The sequence below is a fragment of the Chiloscyllium plagiosum genome, unplaced genomic scaffold (assembly GCF_037043375.1).
Source record: "Chiloscyllium plagiosum isolate Xiang-an unplaced genomic scaffold, Cpla_swu_hap1 HiC_scaffold_30, whole genome shotgun sequence".
NCBI lineage: Eukaryota > Metazoa > Chordata > Chondrichthyes > Orectolobiformes > Hemiscylliidae > Chiloscyllium > Chiloscyllium plagiosum.
In genome coordinates, this window is record NW_028270168.1 from 3,835,287 (window position 1) to 3,858,099 (window position 22,813).

General features: G+C 42.7%; 1 protein-coding gene across 1 annotated transcript; it reads left to right on the forward strand.

The window, feature by feature from the left end:
• Nucleotides 1–45: 45 nt before the first annotated feature.
• tslig1 (tRNA splicing ligase complex subunit 1) lies at nucleotides 46–21,559 on the forward strand. The gene is made up of 7 exons (XM_043717208.2): nucleotides 46–169; nucleotides 1,912–1,936; nucleotides 3,178–3,299; nucleotides 6,708–6,790; nucleotides 18,905–18,957; nucleotides 20,053–20,089; nucleotides 20,194–21,559. Exons 1-7 carry the CDS (start codon nucleotides 88–90, stop codon nucleotides 20,278–20,280), a joined length of 489 nt encoding a protein of 162 aa, XP_043573143.2. The 5' UTR covers nucleotides 46–87; the 3' UTR covers nucleotides 20,281–21,559.
• The last annotated feature ends 1,254 nt before the right edge of the window (nucleotides 21,560–22,813 follow it).

Genomic DNA, 22,813 nt, shown 5'->3' on the forward strand with positions numbered 1-22,813 from the left:
ATCGGGTTCCGCGCGGTGAGCCAATCGGCGGCAGGGAGAGGCGGGCGCTCGGTCCTGCGAGCATGCGCGGACGCTGTCGGAGGGTCGATGGACGATCGGGAGTATTTCCTGACCGCGGCGCAGAAAGCGGTGAAGGAGAAATACCCGCCCGTTAGCAAGAAGTACGAATGTGAGTGTAGCTTCCTGTAGTGCTTCCCTGAGGTGGGGGTGGGGGAGGAGGAGGAGGAGGAGGAGGGGGTGGGGGGGGGGGAGTGATGGACCCTGGAACCTCAGTCAGGCTGTGGAGGTGGAGGTGGAGGGGGTGGGGGTGGGGGTGGGGGTGGTGAGAGGGGTATTGGGGGGGAATGACAGCGGTGGAGTGGGTGGAAGAGGAGTTTGAGGATGGAGTCTGGCACGCACGTCCGTCAAGATTCAAATCCTAATCACCCTGATTGAAAGTTCTCACCGTGACTCAGTGACTCTCCCATAGATCCCGTGGCCCAACATTTCAACTCCCCCTCCCACTCTGCCGAGGACATGGAGGTCCTGGGCCTCGTTCACCGCCGCTCCCTCACCACCAGACGCCTGGAGGAAGAACGCGTCATCTTCCGCCTCGGAACACTTCAACCCCAGGGCATCAATGTGGACTTCAACAGTTTCCTCATTTCCCCTTCCCCCACCTCACCCCAGCTCCAAACTTCCAGCTCAGCACTCTCCCCATGACTTGTCCTACCTGCCTATCTTCTTTTCCACCTATCCACTCCACCCTCTCCTCCCTGACCTATCACCTTCATTCCCCCCCCACTGACCTATTGCACTCGATGCTGGATTAGTGGTGCTGGAAGAGCACAGCAGTTCAGGCAGCATCCAAGCAGCTTCGAAATCGACGTTTCAGGCAAAAGCCCTTCATCAGGAATTATTCGTCCAGCACCACTAATCCAGAATCTGGTTTCCAGCATCTGCAGTCATTGTTTTTACCTTATTGTACTCTACGCTATTTTCTCCCCAACCCCACCCTCCTCTAGCTTATCTCTCCACGCTTCAGGCACTCTGCCTGTATTCCTGATGAAGGGCTTTTGCCCGAAACGTCGACGTTGCTGCTCCTCAGATGCTGCTGTGCTCTTCCAGCACCACTAATCCAAAATCTGGTTTCCAGCATCTGCAGTCATTGTTTTTGCATAGATCCTGTCAGACCTGCTGAGTTTGTCTAGCATTCTGTGATTTTGATTTTTAACCAATGTTGTCAGCTCTTCTCAGCCAAATTAAAAATGGGAAGGGTGCAACTGGGTCTGGAAAAGTTAAGGGAATTTTGCTTTATCCAAACTTCTCATTGCAGTCCAGGACATGACCTGGAAAGTGCATATTTAACTGTTGAGTGGGTAAAAAGCAGAATGTACTAATCGCCACCCAGCACATTCAGCCCCTCGTGTACCATCATACAGTAAAGTATGACATAGTCAAAAATTGTGGCGCTAGAAAAGCACAGCCGGTCAGGCAGCATCCAAGGGGCAGGAGAGTCAACATATCATTCCTGATGAAGAGCTTGTGCTTGAAATGTTAACTCTCCTGCTACTCAGGTACTGCCTGACTGGCTGTGCTTTCCCAGCATCACACCTTTTGACTCTCCAGCATCTGCCATCCTCATTTTCTCCTAGTAAAGTATGACCACTAGAACCTTGGCCATTATTTCGAACAAGATAAATCGGTCATGGTGAGCAATTAAGACACCCATAAGTGAGCAAATAATACTTAATTGCTTCCAGTGTTGTGGAGTAAATTAAACAAATACAGATCACAGTATAATTGTTTTATTCGATATAGTGGGTTATCTTAGTTGTTGTACATTGCACCCTCATGTATTGTAAGTCCTTGAAATGACAAGGTTTATAAAATGATTTTCAATTCCTATAATTTTCTTTTTTTGCTCCTTAGATTTGGATCACACTGCAGATGTACAGTAAGTTCTTAAAATAACTACTTTTATGGAAACAGTTGTTGAAAGCAAATGCCAATTTAGAATACAGTTCTTTGATATTTGGAAAGTAACCTCAAACATCTGAATTTTACAATTCATGTCAGCTTTTATTGCAACTTTGGGATTCCATGCTGATATGAAGTTTTCCTGTTGTTGCATCACTTTTCTCATGGCAAGTGTCTGATTGTTTGTGTTCCAGTACAATTATTGGTGTTTTTTGAGCTTTGTTTTTTAAAGTATATATAAGCTGCTGTCTTCCAAGTATTAAGTTTTTAATCGCTTAAGTTTTTTAATTAATTGATTTTTTTTTATTTTAAAAATTTCAATTCTATCAATCATAGTGATGAAATTATGGGGTTAGGAATTTCAAAGTTTACTCTTGTATACGTTCAGGAGGATTATCAAAATGGGGCGCACCTTTGATCCAGTGTTGTAACTGAGACTTTCTTTTTAAGCCATGCATATAAAATGTTCTGCGTTTTCTACTTGAATTGTGAAACTCATGCAGCACCATTAATTATATTCTAACTTTGCAAACTGGAACTAACTGTGAATGAAATGTTTTAAGAAATATTAACATTGGAATGTTTTCAGGCCTTGCTATTGTTGGTACTGGACGGATATTAATATATATTGCCTGTTATACATTTATATACTGATTCCTATTAATAGTAATTGGGAAATTTCCAGACATTATGTTCAGGTCTTTCTGCTATAATGCACGTTTCCTTAACACAAGTTCACTATAATGCATTTGATTAATTAAGGACACTGTTTACACCGGCGATTACACTGTCAACACTTTAAACGCTGTTTCTAAAACTACAATTTTTCTATAATACAGGGTTGCACAAGAACACAACCATCGCGTTATAAAAGAACTATCTGTATAATTTTTGATTTGTCTTATTTGTGTACTATATCACCTGATATACAAACAGTAAATGTTAGAAGCTCCGTGAGCTCTTAAAATTTTGCTCTTCAAAATTAATTAAAACAGGCTGTTGTTACTTTGCAGTCTTTTTTTCATATTATTCTATGATATTATTTGACTTTTTCCTGAATGATTTCTAGCTGATCCTTTTGGGATTTGTGGCTGAAAGGAATTGATAGCCACTAACGTCCCAGTTTGTGATTAGTATAACAGAGTTGGCAATCTGTGTTACATTTATAAAGCAGTTAACTTCCAGTGCTGAAGTCCTTGAAATTACTTCTTTTTACAGGTTGCATTCATGGGGCGATACATTAGAAGAGGCATTTGAACAGATTGTAATGGCTATGTTTGGCTATATGACTGACATTGAAACGGTGCAACCATCAACAACAATTGAAGTAGAGGCTGAAGGTAACCATAGTGACATTCTACGTACCTACATATTTATAATTTTTCAGTAGATAAGACGTTTCCATGAAACATTATCCTTTAAGTTAGTGTGCTTGAGTGTCAGGGCGTTTAGATCAACTGCTTCGGTTTCACATTAATTATTTTGTAAGTATCAAATTCCTGTAGGGTGAGGGTAAGGATACAGAACATAAGTTACTTGGGTTAAGTGTAAGCCTTGAAAGACTATTGCTACCCATGAAGTTTGAGAAGGGGAGAAATGTGAAAGGTAAAACACTATATCAAATTTGGTACATTTTAGATTAGAGAAGATTCTTTGTGCAATCAAAACATTTTGCTAAAATACAAAGAATTAACTTAATAAGCACTATTCAATGAAGTGGAAAGGCAGTCTGGGATCTGATGACCATAATTACTTTGTCAATCCACAAAATTGGAGATGGTTCAGACTTATATGCTGAGTCCCTTGTCTCTGCTTAATTGTTCGAAGGTACAGCAAGTGAGAGTGGGGTATGTTCACTAGGAAGGAAAGCTATGGGAATTGGAGTCTGGTCTCATATCATTAGATGTATAAACTATTGAGTGATCAGTAATTCTGTGTGAGAGTTGGTAAAGTTTTAACCAGTAACAGGTAACCTGTTAGCAAATAATAAAAATTTGTTTCAAAAATGTTAATACTAAAATACCTACCTATTCTAACAGATGGGCTAAACTGATGTATAAACTAATGCCATAAATTGAATCATTGCAAACGTTCTGATGCAAATACTTGACGCAATAAGCTGATATGATAAATAAATCTTTGTTTTACTTGTTATGAGATAACAAAAGGCTTATCCATAATTTCAAGAGTCTGCCATTCGCTATATCCCTGCTTCCTCAGAATGTTAAAACCAGTTTGCTGTGTACTTGAATTGTGATTAAATTCCTGGCGGTGGGTACCACAAGCAGTGACGCAGCTGTTTATTCTACGTTGTGTTTACGTCACAAATTTTAAAGTTCATTGAGGCGCTCCCTACAGATATTGATCGTGTCCTATTCATTAATAGACAATTAAGCAGATAGTTTAGGGGCACTGGCATTTGGCAGTATGGGTATTGTGCTGCCCTGCCCTGTTCCAAATATAACCATTGAAATATGTTAGGTGTGGTTCTTTAGGTCACAACCAAGGCATTCATTTAATTGAAGGTGTGAAGGTTGAAATGCCGTCTTATTGCTTTGGTAAGTAGATTCCAATTAAAACTTATTCTCTGACAATAAAGAGTATTTTGAGAAAGGTAATTAGTTACAAGGATTTACTCTAAAATCAGACTTTCTTAATTCCTGGGACTGGATCTAGGCCTGTTTTCGGGTTATATTTTCTGATCAAACATTTTGCTTCATCTTCACTAGAGATGATACAGTAGCATCCTGGAAATGGCTATACATCAGGAATTGAAAAGGGAGAGGAACTCAAATATAATTATAATGAAAATAGTACTGAGTAAATTATTGGAACCACGACTTGACAAGGCCCCAGGTCCTGATATGATCCTAAAAGAAGTAACCAGTGAAATATTGATGTGTTGATTCTAATGTCCCACAACTTCAGAATAGAAAATAACTAATGTAACTCCTTTATTCAAAAAAAGGTAGGAGGTAGAAAACAGAATACTACATTCTAGTTAGCTGAACATCTGTGAAAGAGAAAGTGTTTAAGCTATTTAAGATGTTACAACAGTGCATTTGTTCATGGTAATCAGGTGGAGCACTGAGTTGCCCTTTCTCAGTGAAGGGCAACTAATGGATGTAATGTGTTTAGATTTCCCGAAGGTGTTTAATACCGTGCTGCATCAAATTTTATTGTGTAAAATACAAATCCATGGTGTAGGGGTTAGAATTCACGAAAGATTGTTTTGCTAACAGGAAGCGAAAGTAGGAATAAGTGGGTCTTTTTCAGACTGACAGGCTGTCATGAGTGGTGTTCCCCAAGAGTTGGTGCTAGGGCCTGAACTGTTTACAATTTATAAAGGAATCAAAGATATGTTGAGACACAAAGGTCGGAAAGTGAGTTGTAAAGAAGACATAGGGAGCCTACAAAGGGATACACATAGGTTGAGTGAGTGAGCAAAGCTTTGGTAAATGGCATGCAACATGGGAAAGTGGGAAAGTTATCCAGTTTGGCAGAAAGAATTTTAAAAATCGCTATTTAAATGATGAGTTTGCAGAGTTCTGAGATGCACAGGAACCCAAATGTCCTAGTGCATGAATCACAGAAGGATAGTATGCAGGTACAGCAAGAAATCAGGAAAGCTAATATTATGGTTTATTGTGAGGGGAATTGAATGAAAGAGAGATTATGCATGGCACTGGTGAGACAGCATCAGGAGTACTGTGTTAAGTATTGGTCACTGTACTTGCAGAAGTACGTTAATGAATTGGAAGCAGTTCAGAGAAGATTTACTCTACTAATACCTGGAATGAAGGAACATATGAGGAAAGGCTAGACAGGGTAGGCCTGTATCGTCTAGAATTTAGAAATGAGTAATTGAAACATAAAAGATCCAGAGGGGACCTGACCAGGTGGATATTAAAAGGATGTTTCTTTTTGTGGATGTGATTTGAAGGTGCCAGTGTTGGACTGGGGTGTACAAAGTTTTTAAAAAATCACAACACTAGGTTATACTCCAACAGGTTTATTTGGAAGCACTAGCTTTCAGAGCACTGCTCCTTCACCTCATAAGACACAGAATTTATAGCAAAAGCTTACAGTGTGATGCAACTGAAATGATATATTGAAAAAGCCTTGGATTGTTTGTCTCTCATCTTTTAGAATGGCCATGTTGGTTTCAGTTCTTTCATATCTTTCAGAACTTTTTTTAAACTTACATTATACAACTTACATTTGTATAATTCTAACTGATTTATCATTGGTTATGAGACAGTCTTCAAAGCTCTAATCCAATATTCTTTGTGGATTTTATTATCTTAACTAACTGGTGTTTAGAGAACCACAATAGGAAATTTTATAAATTAAGTAGGGATGCTTATCAGGACATCATTTGAACAAATAGGCATTGTTTTTCTCTGGCAGACATTCATTGAGAACTGACTGCTGGTTACCAATTTTTGTGTAAGTACATATCTGTAACCAAAAAAGGAACTACTGGAATCATAAAGGAAGTCAAATCAGCATCTTGGAGAGAGTAGGCAATTCACTGTTTCAGGTGTAGGAACCTTGTTTTCCATCATTTATATTTTGTTGAGTTGATGCATTGTTTGACTTTGTCAAGTGACTAACTCTCGTATTACCCTGATCACCAGAGTTCAGTATATTTCTAGCTTCAAAATCCTTGGAGTGCTTCCATGATAAGAAATAAAATCACTGTTTGATATTGTAACTTTATTTTGGTTTTGTCGGTTTTCTCTTAGGCCATGACATGTTGTCCCTGCTCTACAACTTTATGGATGAATGGCTGTATCAATTCAGCGCAGAAATGTTTTTCATTCCAAGGGTCAGTAATTTGCTTTAACATTGAAGTAAGACAGATGTGAACTGACATTAAAATTTATCTCATTAAGCACTTTGGAGTGATTTACAAGTTTTGAACTGCAGCTGTGATGGGTGCTGTGAAATGCTTGTTTTAAACATTGCCTGAGAAACAGTCCAATAGAGAATATAATGGAAATATCACATCTTGTGTTAAGCTTATATTTTACATGTCATAATGCCAGCAGGAATGGACAGTACCTCACATAATCCTCATAAACTGTTCACCCAAGCTATTTGACTTGTCTTCTAAAGGTCAGTTCTTTGCTACTATCAGTGTAGCTCTACCAGCCCCACAGTATCTGCCAGGGTTTTACTTAGTGTGAAAGATACTATACTGGCCAGCAGCTTACACACCATTAGTTCACTGAACTTGCACCACAACTACACATCTGAGCTTTCCACTCTTATATCTTTGTATGTGTTTTAAAAAAATTCTCAAGGTCAAGGACCAGGCTCGCAGGAAAGTAGTCTGACACAGAACAAACAGCCAAGAGGCGAGTCTGCTAGAATATAGTTTTATTCCCCGCAGTGTCCCCACAACCAGTCTCGTACTTACAACGGGTCTGGTTTATACTCACTCTACGTGTTACCAAAACTGGGAGCCGTCAGTTCTTGTAGAGCGGTTGCCAACAACCCACGCTCGGCGGTTAAACGTAACCCCGGAGCAGACTCACCGAACTGGAGACTTCTCCAGCTGATATACCCTTTTCCAGATATAAACATTCATGTGAACAGCAGAGCAAGGCTAAAAAACACATTCCATTCTGGTTACATACAGATAAGAAGATTCACACGGGAAGGTGTATAACAAGATTCACACGGGACTAAGCGACACCTTCCATTTTCGGTTAGATTCACACATGTATTGGGACACAATTTTAACCCTTTCACCACATTCCACTGCTTGGCCCAATACATGTGTTGCATAATGATTCACACATGTATTGGGACATAATTTTACACCACATTCCACTGCTTGACCCAATACATGTGTTACATTATGCCCATATGTATTCTTTCTAACAAGCGCCTACGTACACGCCAAATATACAAGCAAGTCAGGACATTACAGCATGTTAAAATCACCAGGACCGCTACCAGGATCGACAAGGGTGGGAACAGGAATGTCCCCGCAGTGGAGGACATACCACTCAATATGTCCCACCAATGATGAGCTGACTCCACGTCCACTACACGGGCAGCATGTACTACCTCCTGTCCATGTATAAAGGTAGACACCGTAACCTTGGTGACATTGGTTTGATGTTTTCGTAATATCTGCTTAAGCTCCTCGGATCGGTCCAATGCCCGCTTAAACTGATCCAGGGAAATGTTCCAGGGATTCCTCAGCACTTTCCACTGCACCTTGGTAAAGTGGCGAGCACTGCTATAAGTGGTCAACAAATAGGTGTGATTCTGCCAGTGCCACTGATAGACATTTGAGAGGCATCCCGAGAACGGTGCTGAGGGAAGCATAGGATGTGGATTATTGGTAGCCACACAGAGCGTGTGTGGCCCAACCTGCCACATCATGTCCCTTGGAGTCTCAACAGTCCATTCGCACAGGGCCGTTCCCTTAGTCAAGCAGGGGTCCCGATACCTGTCCATCAGTAGGCAAGTTTTCCCCTGATCAGTCTGTTCACAAGCGGACAGATCATAGGTAATATTGGTATCTGGGCTAAACCACTGTCCCCTTGTCTTCAGAAAATAATATCCAGAAGATGTAATCACTGGTAATACATAATATCGACAGACCGTAACAGTGTGGGTTACATTCATGGTAACAAAGTATCCGTTACACATAGTTGCGTTACACCATGTTCGCTCTGGATGGGTTATCATCCACAATTTCTCAGATACATTCCATAGTCCCCTCCACGCTTGTACATTGGGGGATGTTACCACACGCAAAAAGCGTTCTTTCTGTATTTGAGCATGCAACATTTGAATATGACAGGCAGTCCAATTTAACTGAGCCGTAATGTTCTCAAACAGTTCCTGAGTGGCGCCCCAGACATCCAGTTCCCATTGCAGAGATCGTATCATTATTTCAGCTGTCTCTCCTTGAGTCATCATTACGGATGGCATCCACCTTCCAATAGTATGTAGTCCTTGTGAGGTGGCCTGTCCCGTGTTAGATAATTTAGTACGGGTCACCTCAGAGTCAATGGCATTCGAGATACCCATAACAGTTCCTGCGCCTCCCAGCAGGGTGTCGTACCACGCTCGTCGCCGCCTCTTGGTATGACACTCGGGTATGAGGGCAACTGTACCCGCCAATGAACATCAGTGTGCAGTACCGCCCGGGCCATCTGTTGACAAGTCGACATAATAGGGGCCAACTGTGTTCGATGCGACCGCACGCCCCCCGTGGCACCCCTCTTCGGTGCTGGCCCGCCCCGCGTGGGGTTTAATAACGCCTCAGACGGGGCGTTCGTCGAGGGCAGTACCATTATTAACCACATGAATCGATGACGATTCCGAATATCGGTGGCATTGCGCAGCCACAGATCTTCCCCCCGAGCTGTGACGCTCCAATGAGTCCCCGTTGTCCCGCATGTCTGGGTGCGTCGGTCCCACAAACACGTCTTGACTTGGGCATTTACCACCAGGGTGCAATTAGGCGGTATGAACGATATGTCATATTTTTCCCCATCCCGGCGCATGTAGCACTGTGCACACGTGTACAATTGACAGTCGCTGGTGAGAGTCAGAACAACGCACTGCTGACCGGGTTCACATGTAAAGTCGTCCTGCGTCCGTCGCTGGCTACTGGCCTCCCACCGCACCTCATGGCGGGCGACCGGTACCAGCGTCCAGGCCGTGATACCGATGCCCTGGAGTGGCCATCCGATCGCGAACATCGCCAATAGGAGTCGCAATCCCCATGACCACCCCATGTTCAAGGCGGAGGGTCAGCCTGCGGGTGCATAGCAATTACAACATTATTTAGGTCTCACGTAAGTAGCACTGGTTCGCCGGGACGTTTGCCCAGGTCGGGTCTCCGGGGTACATAATGGTGACCAGACTGTCCTTCCCCTGTGCTATGATTTCGGCCGGCCTGGGGGGGCCGGTCGTCTGGCGCACCCATACCTTGGCCCCCTTAGTGTCAGTAGACCCAAATCCCCCCGTCCCACGCTCAGTAACCGTAACGGGAGCTCCCATCTCTTCCACCGTTGTAAGGTTACATGGCTTAATGACCAATTGCGCTATTCTGTCCCCCTTCTGTATCACGTAAGGTTCAGCGGTGATGTTGACCAGGATCACCCCCAACTCCCCTTGGTAGTCTGCGTCAATTACGCCTGCCATCACATCAATCCCCTTTAGTGACAGTCCCGACCGCGGGAGGATATGCCCATAGGTTCCAGGGGGACAAATCAACCCTAACCCGGTCTTAATCACCGTAGGTTTCTGTTGGATCAAAGTCTGGGCAGTTAGTGCTCGTAGGTCCAGTCCAGCCGAAGCCGGCGTGGCCCTTACGGGAATATCAGCTTCCTCAGCGAATTTCCACATTTTAATAGGCTGAGTCTTTGGGGTATCACATACTCGTATCATCCTATTCAAGGGTGTTACCCCATTTCCTAATGGGCGGTTATTAATTTGTTTCACCACCCGAATTAGTTGCTTCTTCCAACCTGTTAAGTCATTGCAACCTCCTGCTTTTCGTAGTGAGGACTTCAGAAGCCCATTCATTCGTTCTATAAGTCCCGCAGCTTGTGGGTGATAGGGTACATGATAAACCCATTCCACGTGGTTATCGTGACACCACTGCTTTACCGCCCTTCCTGTGAAATGGGAGCCATTGTCACTCTGGACCTGTATGGGCAATCCATAAAATTGTTCAATCAAATCTAAACATCGCAAGGTAGCCTGTTGATTGTTGTGACGACAGGGATGGGCTACCAAAACCCCAGACATAGTGTCCACAGCTGTACATATGTGGTTACATCCTTGTGAGGAGGGTAGGGGACCCACAAAGTCCATTTGCCAGCTCTGTCCCGGACCATCCCCCCGATGGATATGTCCCATCATGTGTTGGGGCACTCCCTGCCGCTGATGTTGACACTGCTCACACTGGTTTACTGCAGTCTTAACATCATCTACCATAAGATCTATTCCTCGGTCTCGAGCCCAGTGCAAGGTTCCTTGCACTCCCCAGTGCCCAGCCTTAAGGTGTGCCCATCTAGCTAGGTCCACTGAGGTGCCCCTTTGCACCATCATGGTTCGGACGATACCATCCACATATCGGTTATGTAGAGCTTCCACATCATTTCGAGAGGTATGGGCATCTACGTGGGTGATGTATATGACCAGGTATTGAGTTTTCTCCCATATATCCTCCCATAACTGTTTACCCCACACTTCCCTATTCTGGATCATCCACTGATTGGCCTGCCAAGTTGGCATCCATTGTGTCATGCCGTTAACCACTGACCACGAGTCAGAGAACAAACAAACTCCCATGACCCCTGCTTGCATGACTACCATATGCACTGCCTTTAATTCTGCCCACTGACTACTTTTTCCCTCCCCTAATTCTTCTAGGGTAGTGCCTTGTTTTGGGTTAAAGGCGGCAGCTTTCCATCTACGCTGTCCCGCTTTCCATTGGGCTGACCCATCTACGAACCAAGCCGTGGCTTGTTCATCCGGGGTCAGTTCATCATACCGTTTTCCCATCTTAACAGGTGATTCCTTGTATTCAATCACCTCAAACCGCTTTTCCCCTTCCTCAGGGGCCTCCGCCACTTGCTCATGTAGGACTGACACTCCTTTCTGTCCAGTCCGCACTCTCTCCGACACATACCATTTCCATTTAATGATGCTGCTCTCTTGGGCAGTTCCTATTCGGTGGGTAGTGGGGTCACTAAGTACCCACGGAAGAATAGGGATAGCTGTTCTCATGATCACTTCATGTCCAATGGTCAGGGCTTCGGTTTCCACCAAGCCCCAGTAGCATGCTAATAACTGTTTCTCAAAGGGGGTATACCGTTCCCCTGCCGGGGGTAATTTTCGGGACCAAAATCCCAGTGGCTTACGGGTCCTTTCCTGTTTTTGCCATAAGCTCCAATTGGCATAATCCCCCTGTGCTGAGACTTGCAGTTCTACAGGTCCTGACTGTATCTTTCCCAAGGATACAGCTTGCTGTATCGCTTGCTTGGCCATTTCAAATGCAGTTTGATGGACCTCCGTCCATTCGAACGCTGCCTTTTTCCTCGTAACTCGATACAAAGGTTTTAAAATTTGTCCTAAATGGGGAATATGCTGTCTCCAGAATCCGAATAACCCAATAAATTGCTGCACGTCCTTCTGGGTGTGAGGGACGGCAAAGACCTGAATCTTATTTTTAGCTTTCGCAGTGATTTCCCTTTCCCCCTTGTTCCACACGATTCCTAAGAATTTTACCGTTTGTGAGGGACCCTGGATTTTGGCTGGGTTGATCTCCCACCCATATCCTCGCATATGTTGAACCAGTTGGTCCAGCAATTCCTGAACCTGCTTCTGACTTGTCCCCTGTATCATCATATCGTCAATATAGTGCGAGATCATCACTTCGTCAGGCACTTTAAAGGCAGCCAAGTGTTCTGCAACTATCCGGTGGCAGATAGTAGGGCTATGCAGATATCCTTGGGGCAATCGCGTGAACGTGAATTGTCTACCCTCCCAAGTGAATGCGAACTGTTCCTGCCTATCTTCGGGAATAGGAATTGTGAAGAAGGCATTAGCCAAATCAATTACTCCGTACCACACCCCTGGATGATGTTGGATTCGTCCTATAATAGTGACGGCATCCGGGACCGCTGCCGTCAAGGCCGGAGTGTGACGGTTTAGTTGCCGATAATCTACCGTCATCCGCCATGACCCATCGGCTTTATGTACGGGCCATAAGGGGTTATTCCACGCCGTGGTGCATGTCCTAAGCACTCCCGCTTCCAAATAATCCTTAATTGTGGCGGATATTTCTTTATGTCCGCCGGGAATCCTATACTGTCTAAGACTTATTACGCGATCGGCGATCGGGATGGGGAAGGGGTCCATCTTAACCTTTCCCACTAACACCGTCCTACAGCGCAAAGCCATTTTCGTGATTCCAAATTCAAACTTCCCTTGTTGGAGGTGAAGTGTTAAACCGGCCAGAATGTCCATTCCCAGGATCCATTCTCTAACCGGTGTAATGATAATTGAATAAGTTTTAATGGGCATTGTACCTATCTTTAGGGGCAATTGTACTGTTCTTCCTTCAATCAGATTACCTCCCAGCCCAACCAGCGTGACTGGGGTTCCTTTAAACTTATGGGGCGTCCCATAGATTAAGGTGGCCTCCGCCCCTGTGTCCACTAGAGCCATAACGGTTTGGACGGATTTGCACCAATAGATAGTCAATGATACATGAGGTCGAATGTCGTCTGCTGACCATTGGCTCGTTCGTGGGCAAACCCTTGGGGCTTGGCCCGATTCCTATTGTTCCTCCCATTCATCTTCCCCAGACAGCACTGGGTAAAGACGTTTGCCTCGCCCTTCTTTGTTCTTGCCTTTCTTACTAGGTTTCCGGCCACGCCTATCCACTTTATAACACTCTCGGAGGGGAGGCCGTACCTCCTCCTCCTCCTCGTCCTCCGAGGATTCCCACCGCTGGGAAGTGGAAGTTCTACCCCTTCGAGGCTCATTAACAACCGGACCCCGTGTCTGACATTTTTGTGTTAGTAATTCCACTAGGTCTTCCATAGTGGGTCGGGACTCCGTCTCTACCCGGGACACCTTCAGTCCCTTTCGTCTGCATAAGTCTTTTAATTCCGGTGTAGGTAGGCCATCAATCTCCGATGCTGGGACCTGCGCCCGTATCAAAGCTTGCCACAAAGCACGCCGTGAGGGGCCTTGGTTACTTCCTTGATTAGGGTTTACTTTTCCCCCTGCTCGAGCCTCAGGGCGACGCCCCTCCGTGCCCCCCTGAGAAGCACGGGTTGTGGGTCCCCAATCCCCCAAACCACCCATCTCCCTCATCATACTACGGGCATCTCCTAGGGTTTCTCCCCGTCCACTCAACATTATGGTTAATAACAGTGGTTTATAATGGGGGGGGGCAGTCTTCACTAGATGGTCTCTAGTCTGTCTACTAACATTTGTGTTATCTACCTCGTCCAGCACTCCCAGCAACAGGGCATCCCGCACACACAAACGGGTTAGCCTCTGAACCCCTTCCTTAATCGTTGTCCAAGTTCCTTCCAAGGGGGGCCAATCGGACGGGAAGGGATACTGTTCGGCCACTGCCCTGGCATACATCCCAAATAGGGTCCCCATACTGCGATCTATTACCATATCCTTGGCTTGGTTGCGGTACCCCAGGTCTATGGCAGCATCCTTTGCTAATCCACCAAACTTGGGAGCATCCTGATAGTCTACCTGCACTTGTTGCCCCCCTTCCTCGAGGAGCCGAATTAGCCATAGCTCTAACGGCTCCCCAGGATTACGTCGGGTTTTCTGGGTGATAAACAGCACCTCATCGGTAGTGAAGTCTTCCGTTAATTCAGAGAATTCTGCGGGAGGCTGGGCCCGCGGTAATTCATGCATAATTGCCTCCCCTTGTTCATTCCGTATAGGGTTTCCTTTCTCATCTAACATTACCTCCCGTTGCACTGGGAGACGTCTCTGAACCTGCTTTCTCCTAACCACTGGTTTAGCTTGGAGTACGGGTGGGTCCTCTTCGTACTGATCATCTAAATCTCCCCAAATGTTCCCATCCCAATGATCGATATCCCACCGATCCCCGTTATTTAACTGGGCTACAAACGCCCGTACTTGTACCGGGTCCGGGGTTCGAGGGACCTTCCTTTTCTCTTTCCGTTTCTTAGCAGACAAATACATAATAGTTCGTCCTGCTAGTTCAGTTAATGCTGTCAATTCAGCTTTTAACTTCATAATTTCCTGCCTCAACATAGAGGCATCTCCCGAACTGAGTCCCTGCTCATGTTTCAGGAGGGCTAATTCTGCTTCAGCTTTTTGGCGCTTGTCTGACTGTTGTCTACAAGCCGCCGCACAGGCCCACATCCTCCGCTGTACCCCAGGCAATGGGTTCTTCGGCAGGACTGGGATCCTCTCAAGGGTGGACAGCAGCGACCCTGGGGTTCCTACGCCCTCGGCCTCCCAGTCCTCCGGTCGCCCCCCACCATTTCTCAAACAAACTGCCACGCCATGCCACGGCCCATGCCATCCTGGGACGGTCAGGACCTCCACAGCTTGTTCCTCTGGTTTCTTAGCCTTTTTCCAAAACATTGTTCTGGATCAAAATCTTTCCTCAATTGCGATTGATCCTGCCGGCTACGCCAAAATGTTTTAAAAAAATTCTCAAGGTCAAGGACCAGGCTCGCAGGAAAGTAGTCTGACACAGAACAAACAGCCAAGAGGCGAGTCTGCTAGAATATAGTTTTATTCCCCGCAGTGTCCCCACAACCAGTCTCGTACTTACAACGGGTCTGGTTTATACTCACTCTACGTGTTACCAAAACTGGGAGCCGTCAGTTCTTGTAGAGCGGTTGCCAACAACCCACGCTCGGCGGTTAAACGTAACCCCGGAGCAGACTCACCGAACTGGAGACTTCTCCAGCTGATATACCCTTTTCCAGATATAAACATTCATGTGAACAGCAGAGCAAGGCTAAAAAACACATTCCATTCTGGTTACATACAGATAAGAAGATTCACACGGGAAGGTGTATAACAAGATTCACACGGGACTAAGCGACACCTTCCATTTTCGGTTAGATTCACACATGTATTGGGACACAATTTTAACCCTTTCACCACATTCCACTGCTTGGCCCAATACATGTGTTGCATAATGATTCACACATGTATTGGGACATAATTTTACACCACAGTATGAGACACAAATGTTGCTGAACAAAGAGACCTTGGAGTGCAGGTTCATAGTCCCTTGAAAATGGAGTCACAGGTAGACAGGATAGTGAAGAAGGTTTTTGATATGCATGCCTTTATTGGTCAGGGTATTGAGTGTAGGAGTTGGGAGGTCATATTGTGGCTGTACAGAACATTGGTTAGACCACTACTGGAATACTGCATGCAGTTCTGATCTTCCTGCTACCGGAAAGATGGTGTGAAACTTGAAAGGGTTCAGAAAGGATTTACAAGATGTTGCCAGTATTTGAGCTAAAGGGAGAGGTTGAATAGGCTGGGACGATTTTCCCTGGAGTGTCAGAGGTTGAGGGGAGACCTATTAGAGGTTTATAAAATCATGAGCATGGATAGGGCAAGTAGACAAATTCTTTTCCCTGGGCAAGGGAGTCCAAAACTAGAGAGCACAGGTTTAAGGTGAGAGGGGAAAAATTTTAAAAGGGATCTAAGAGGCAGTTTTTTCATGCAGAGGGTGGTGCATGTCTAGAATGAGCTGCCAGAGGAAGTGGTGGAGGCTGCTACAATTACAACATTTAAAAGGCATTTGGATGGATATATGAATAGGAAGGGTTCAGAGGGATATGGGCCAAATGCTGGCAAATGGGACTAGATTTATTTAGGATATCTGATTGGCATAGACGAGTTGGACTGAAGGCTCTGTTTCTGCGCTATATGTCACTGATTCTATGACACAACCACAAGCGATGGCAAACCCCATTTGCTTGCCCAGGTGGTTTGTTGATGTCAAGCGGTGTGGTTGCTCCTCTTGGACAAGCTTATTGGCTTGGGCAGGCATTACCTCTAACACTGTTTAACAGCAAGAAGCCAGACTGAATACAAGTGAAACTTCTTAGGAGTTGATCAACATGAAGAGATTTCACTTCAAACGCTGCAACATTTGCATCTTTGTTATGAAGGGGCCAAGTTACTGATGAAGCTTTTACTCATTAGAGCTTGAAGGAAGCCATCTAACTGCCAGGTGTTGGTTGTTGTGAACACGCACCTTTCCTGTCTTTGGCTATCACAATTGCAAGCATGAGCCTAATTCCAACAAGCTGAGGAATGTTAATGAGAATTTGTGACATGCTAATGAACCCAGAAGAGGTTTCCCACCATGAAGGACAGAAAAGCTGACTAACATGAAAGATTCATTCTCATTATTTGCATATGGGATGTGGGGGGGTGTATCACTGGCTGGATCAGCACTTACTGCCCATCACGAATTGCCCCTTGAGAAGGTGACGGTACTTGGAATGTATGAACATCCATGGTGCTGTAAAAAGGCAGTTTCACAATTTTGGCCCAGTGATAGTGAAGGAACTTAACATCTGAGAACTTAATAGCAAAACAATAAACCCAGCTCCATCAGGCGCCAGAATGTTTGCCTTTGATTCAGTTAAGTTCCATTGTCCGCCCTCCATTTAAGGTGAGACTGGAAAGTTTCACACCAGGTTCGACCAACTGAAACTTTGCAGAGGAACATAGATACTTTAAGTGAGTGAGTCTGGCAGAATGAGCACAATGTTAATTAATGTGATGTCATCCATTTTGGTCAGAATAACAGTAAAACGGACTATTACTAGAATGGTAAAAAGTTGCAGAATGCTGCTTTACAGCGGAACCTGGTTGTCCTTGTGCATGTATCGCCGAAGGTACAACAGGTAATTAAGAAGGCAAATGGAATTTTGTCCTTCATTGCTAAAGGGATTCAGTTTAAAAGCAGGCAAGTCATGTTGCAGCTGTATAGGGTGTTGGTGAGGCCACACCTGGAGAACTGTGTGCAGTTTTGGTCTCTTACTTGAGAAAGGATGTACTGCACTAGAGGGGCTGTAGCGGAGAGGTTGATACTTAAGTTGAGGGGGTTGGCTTATGAGGAGAGACTGAGTAGACTGGGATTATATTCAGTGGAATTTAGAAGAATGACAGGAGATCTTATAAAAACATATAAAATTATGAAGGGAATAGACAAGATAGAAGTAGAGAGGATGTTTCCACTGACAGGTGAAACTGAGACAAGACGGCATAGCCTCAAAATTAGAGGAAGCAGATTTAGGACTAAACTGAGGAGGAACTTCTTCACCCAGTGGGTTGTGAATCTATGGAATTCCCTGCCCAGTGAAGTAGTTGATGCTGCTCCAGTCAATGTTTTTAAAGCTAAGATGGATTTTTTTTTGAACAGTAAAGGAATTAAGGGATACGGTGACAGGGCGGGTGAGTGGAGCTGAGGCCATGAGAAGATCAGCCATGATCTAATTGAATGGCAGAGCAGGCTCGATGAGCCAGATGGTCTACTCCTGCTGCTAGTTCTTATGTACAAAGTACTATTGGAAAAGTAGTTTTTAAAAATGTTTTTTTGCAAACATCTGAGCTAAAATTTCACTTTTTTGTAAACTTTAAGGTTTGGCTATTGGGAATGTATTGCATATGACGATGAATGCAAATAACCTTCAGAAAACTATAAAAATCCTCCACATTGCAAATACTCGAGCTATGCTAAAAATGAAAGTTTACAGCATGAAAAAGAACCTGTTCTGACATGTTCTGCTGGATTAGTGGCATTGCATTCCGCTTTCTGACGAGATCTTATGAAGTGTTTTTCTCTCAAGTCATTGCCTCCTTGCTTGAAGGCATTTGTATGAGTGCTTTTGGTCACCATGTTTCAGTTCTAAATTTAAGCAGCACAGACAGGTTGTCATATTTGACCTCATTTCTATTCTCAGTTGATCAGGCACAAGCTGCCCAAGCAGAGGCTATTAAATGGTAATCAACGTTATTTTCCCCATCCACTTTCTGGGGCTGCTGAGGCCACTTGTAATTCTAGATACCTGAGCTGCAGCCATGTCTGTGATTAGCTCACTCAGTACAAACTGCAGCTGGAATCTGGAGCCTTCCTGATCTAGTTACTGCTTTGATTAATGTAACCCTTAGAGGAGCTAACACAACTATAAATTGGAAAATCCTTTTAGTAATGCAAATGTTGACTGTTCAAATAATTCAACTAGCCACAAAATAGCTGTGCTTTCCTTTGCAAATGTTGGTGCACAATAGTCTAAGCTACTGATTTCAACTACAAATTAGCTACAGTTTATCAGAAATTGCTGATTTCTAACTGTCGATCTAAGGTTTTTTTACAAGTTGCTATTCTTACTGTCTTGGGTTTCTCTTTCAGGAGATGAAAGTGATTCACATGGATAGAGTTAATTATAAGATTCGATCAATCGGGTATGTACGATAACAAAACTTGAACAATTTGGTATAAGAATCATTAATCTTAAATACTGCAGATTTAGAGAATTGACCATCTGAGCACAACTGGTTATCTAGACTGTGTGCACTGTCAGTGAAATATTACATTCTGTTTCCTTCATGGACATTAAAATAATGTAATATATCATTTAATGTTTAAAGTTTTACTTTCCCTCAAAGCATTTCTTTACCAGCGACTTATAAAGTGACAGGTTCCTGCTGCAACTCTATTACTAGTGGGAGGAGCATTAGCCAAATGCTTGGAAGGAAGTTACTGATTGCAGGACTGACTTGTCTGACTGCTTTGTGACCAGCTTGAGTAACATTTGCATAAGTCTAAGATTGGACTGTCTGGTTGTTGCTTCAATAAGGGGAGACCTAAAGATAGATAGAATGTAGAGTTCTAGCTGGTTATTAATTTTATATTTGTTCAAATTAGTAATATATTCACCATTTAAAAATTGGTACAGTAATGTGTGCAGTTTTATTATTTCAAGCATAATTCCAATGTAAAGCATTCAAAGAAATGTTTTGAGCACAGAATCCCTTTTTTAAACTGATTAAAATTTTGAAGTGATCATATTCGATTGATGCAGTGGATTGAATTGTGTCATCCTTGTTTGTATTTGTTTAATCACTTGAGTATTATGACTGAAATCAGTTCATCAGGGAAGAAGGAAGCAATCTAATGGGTGGATTGAAATTAGATTTTTTTTTTCATTTTAGCTTTGGGATAAGTATTCCAAGTGTTGAAAATTAGTCGAATGTCAAATACAAACAACCAGAGCATGTGTTTAGATTCTAATTTAATATTTAGTTATTACAATTTAATAATTAAATGTGTAAAAGTTAAATGGTGGTTAACACTATTGAAGTTCATTTAAATGTGCCCGCTTAGCTAGTGTTTTGGAATACTCAACCTTTTATCCTTTCCTTAATAGCAATTAAGATGGACCTACAAAGTATATTTCCTAGTGGGAGGTGGATAATAAGATAGTTGTTTGTAAGTCTGCTTGATTCCTAGTAACTCACTTGAAATCTAACTAAAGATACTTTATTTTTCCTGTTAAGGTGGGGAGAACAGTTTGATTTGGACAAACATCCTCAAGTAAGACTAGGATCTTTGACTTGTCATTTTACACCATCTCCATTTATTATTTATTAGTTGAGGAATTGAGTAAAATTGATCCAGCTATTTCTCTGCTTTTCCAGGGCACTGAAGTCAAAGCCATCACATACTCAGCAATGCAGATCCACGAAGATGAGGAACCTCAAATTTTTGTCATAATTGATATTTGATTTTCATTTTCATTTACATTTTTTAAATGTTTCTTGTGTGTTTTGAAATGTGTACAGTGTATACTTTTGACATTTTCTTGAAATAACTGATTAGAGTGTGAATGTAAGATAAGTCCCACTACTAGAAGAACAGCCTCTTCTATTTACGTTTAAGACGCACTCCTTTTAATTTATTAAAGAACTCAATAACAGAAGGTACCAGATTCCCTACAGTCTGTCTTTATTAGTGAAATATAATCAGAATGACTGACTGATGGATCTACCGAACTGATTGCTGTGCCCCATCTTCTAGAAATACTTGTCTGACAAATCAAGAGCAGTTCTGAATTTCAGCATAATTTTAACCCTTTTGAAATCGATGAATTCTTAAAATTTCCTTTGAAGCTGAAAGAACTAGCAATGACTGTGCTGTTGGATAGATCTACTTGAAGATTGACTGTTTGAAGTTGCAGTTATTGTTAGTGAAAATTTACATGTTTTTATTGGATATGTAGCCTTTACAAATTAAAAGACATGACTGAGAAATCTGAATGCCACTTACAGTGAATCATTTCATTGGCGGTGCAATAGGGATTACTTTTCCACAGAGCAACGCAGTGTTTTAATGAGACTTGTACTCTCACTACTGATTGTTTTTGATCCTGAACCATGTAATGCATCATCAACTTTTTCTGTACATTCAATGTTAAACATAGTCTTAACATATGATTTTCCCAAACCTATGACAGTAGTAATAGACAAGCTTCTTTTTTATTGATAATCATCGGGGCAGTGAGGTAGAATCTTTAATTATTTGTTCATACATAATTAAAGTTGAGTTTCTTTAAATAATTTTGTAACTTTTTGCAGAAGTTCTATGATCCCACTAATTTACAATATAATTTAAAATGAGGAGCTGCAAATGCTAGAGATCTGAAACAGGCAAAAACAAATTGCTGGAGAAACTCAACAGGTCTAGCAGCATCCTTGGAGAGTAAACAGGGATAATGTTTTGAATCCAGGGACCCTTTATTGTAACAATTCTGAAGAAGGATCACTGAACTCCAACTCTAATATTATCCCTGTTTACTCTCCAAGGATGCTGCCAGACCTATTGAGTTTTTCCAGCAATTTCTATTTTAATTTATTACAGTACAATTTGATATTTTGGATTGCTTCATCCAATCCTCAAAGAATTGGCTTTTACAATTGTGCCAATTTATTACTTAAGCTTTGCTGGGTTTTTCAGCTTTACAAAAAAGTTTTGATTTGAAATTATATAATAAAGCTGTTAAATTAATGTCTGCGATCTCTAAATGATCTTGTTCATTTAGCTATAACTATTGTGCTTGCAGAGTAGAGTGTTTTATCACATTTACATAAGTAACTTACTCCTTTTCAATTATAATCCTTTGGTGATAAACACTTTTTGTCCTGAGGCATGATGGGATTGCAAGCGTTATTCTTTCAGAATCGTGGTGTTCCACTTCAAGACAGTTTCCAGAAACCAAGATGGAGTTAGTACAATTTCTATCCCATACACACTTCATTTCCTGCCCTCAGTGAGGTTAAAAATCCAGTCAATGTCTCCAATCAATTCCAGTATTTATCTGACAGCATTTTCTATCATTAATGGATGCAACAAAATGTTCAGTTATGCTCTGGTTTCCTCATATGAGCATACTCGATTGGTGCGAGAGTAGCCCATTCGGTCCCTCAACCTTGCTGTGCCATTGGATGAGATCATCACTGATTCCACATTCTCATCCATCCTGGTTAACTTCAGAATGAGAGAGATTCTTATTAGGGAAGTGAATCAATCTGAAAAATATTTAATGGCCAGCAAGTTCTAAAACTGCACACTGTCTCACTCAATCTGTTTCCTGGTTTTAAAACAGTATGTTCTAGTTCAAAACTGACACAAAAGAGGAAACATCCTTTTCATATTCACCATGTCAAGACCTTTTAGAATCTTAAATATTTTAATTCAGTCACCCTTCACGTTTCTAGACTCCAGTGGAAATAAACCCAATCTTTCCAACTTCTCCTCTGAAAGAAGCTGTTTGGCCTATTGACTGTACCAGCTCTCTGTTAGAAAAGAATTGGCATCTCTTTTTCTGTAGACCTGCAGATATTTCCTCCTTGGATGCTGAATCTGCCTCAGACAGTGCATTCCAGATCATTATGTAAAAATATTTTACCTCCTATCGACACTGATCAAGGAACCAATCAGCCTAAACTACTGTCCTCTAATTCTCAACCCCACCACCAATGGAAACTGCTATCCCATGTCTACTCTGTCAAAATCCTGCCTGATTTTGAATATTATTAAATTTTAACTCTATCTCCTTTAAGAAGAATCAACCCAGATTTTCCAATCTCAAGCTAACGAAAATGGAACATGAATTTATAAATTTTTAAAGAAAGTGCCAAATGAGCAGAGGAAGCTTTTAAATTGGTAAAAGTCGATGTTTGTGAATTACAATTTGTCTCAGAATTCTCATCTGCATCAACAGCTATACAATAAATTGTATTTGTATTTGTGTAGCTTCTA

Bases quoted from the DNA above. Each gene is read 5' to 3' on its own strand.
- tslig1 (XM_043717208.2), top strand. From the start codon at position 88: ATGGACGATCGGGAGTATTTCCTGACCGCGGCGCAGAAAGCGGTGAAG. The intron at 3,300-6,707 runs GTAACCATAGTG...GTTTTCTCTTAG, and splicing joins AATTGAAGTAGAGGCTGAAG to GCCATGACATGTTGTCCCTG. The intron at 6,791-18,904 runs GTCAGTAATTTG...TTTCTCTTTCAG, and splicing joins AAATGTTTTTCATTCCAAGG to GAGATGAAAGTGATTCACAT.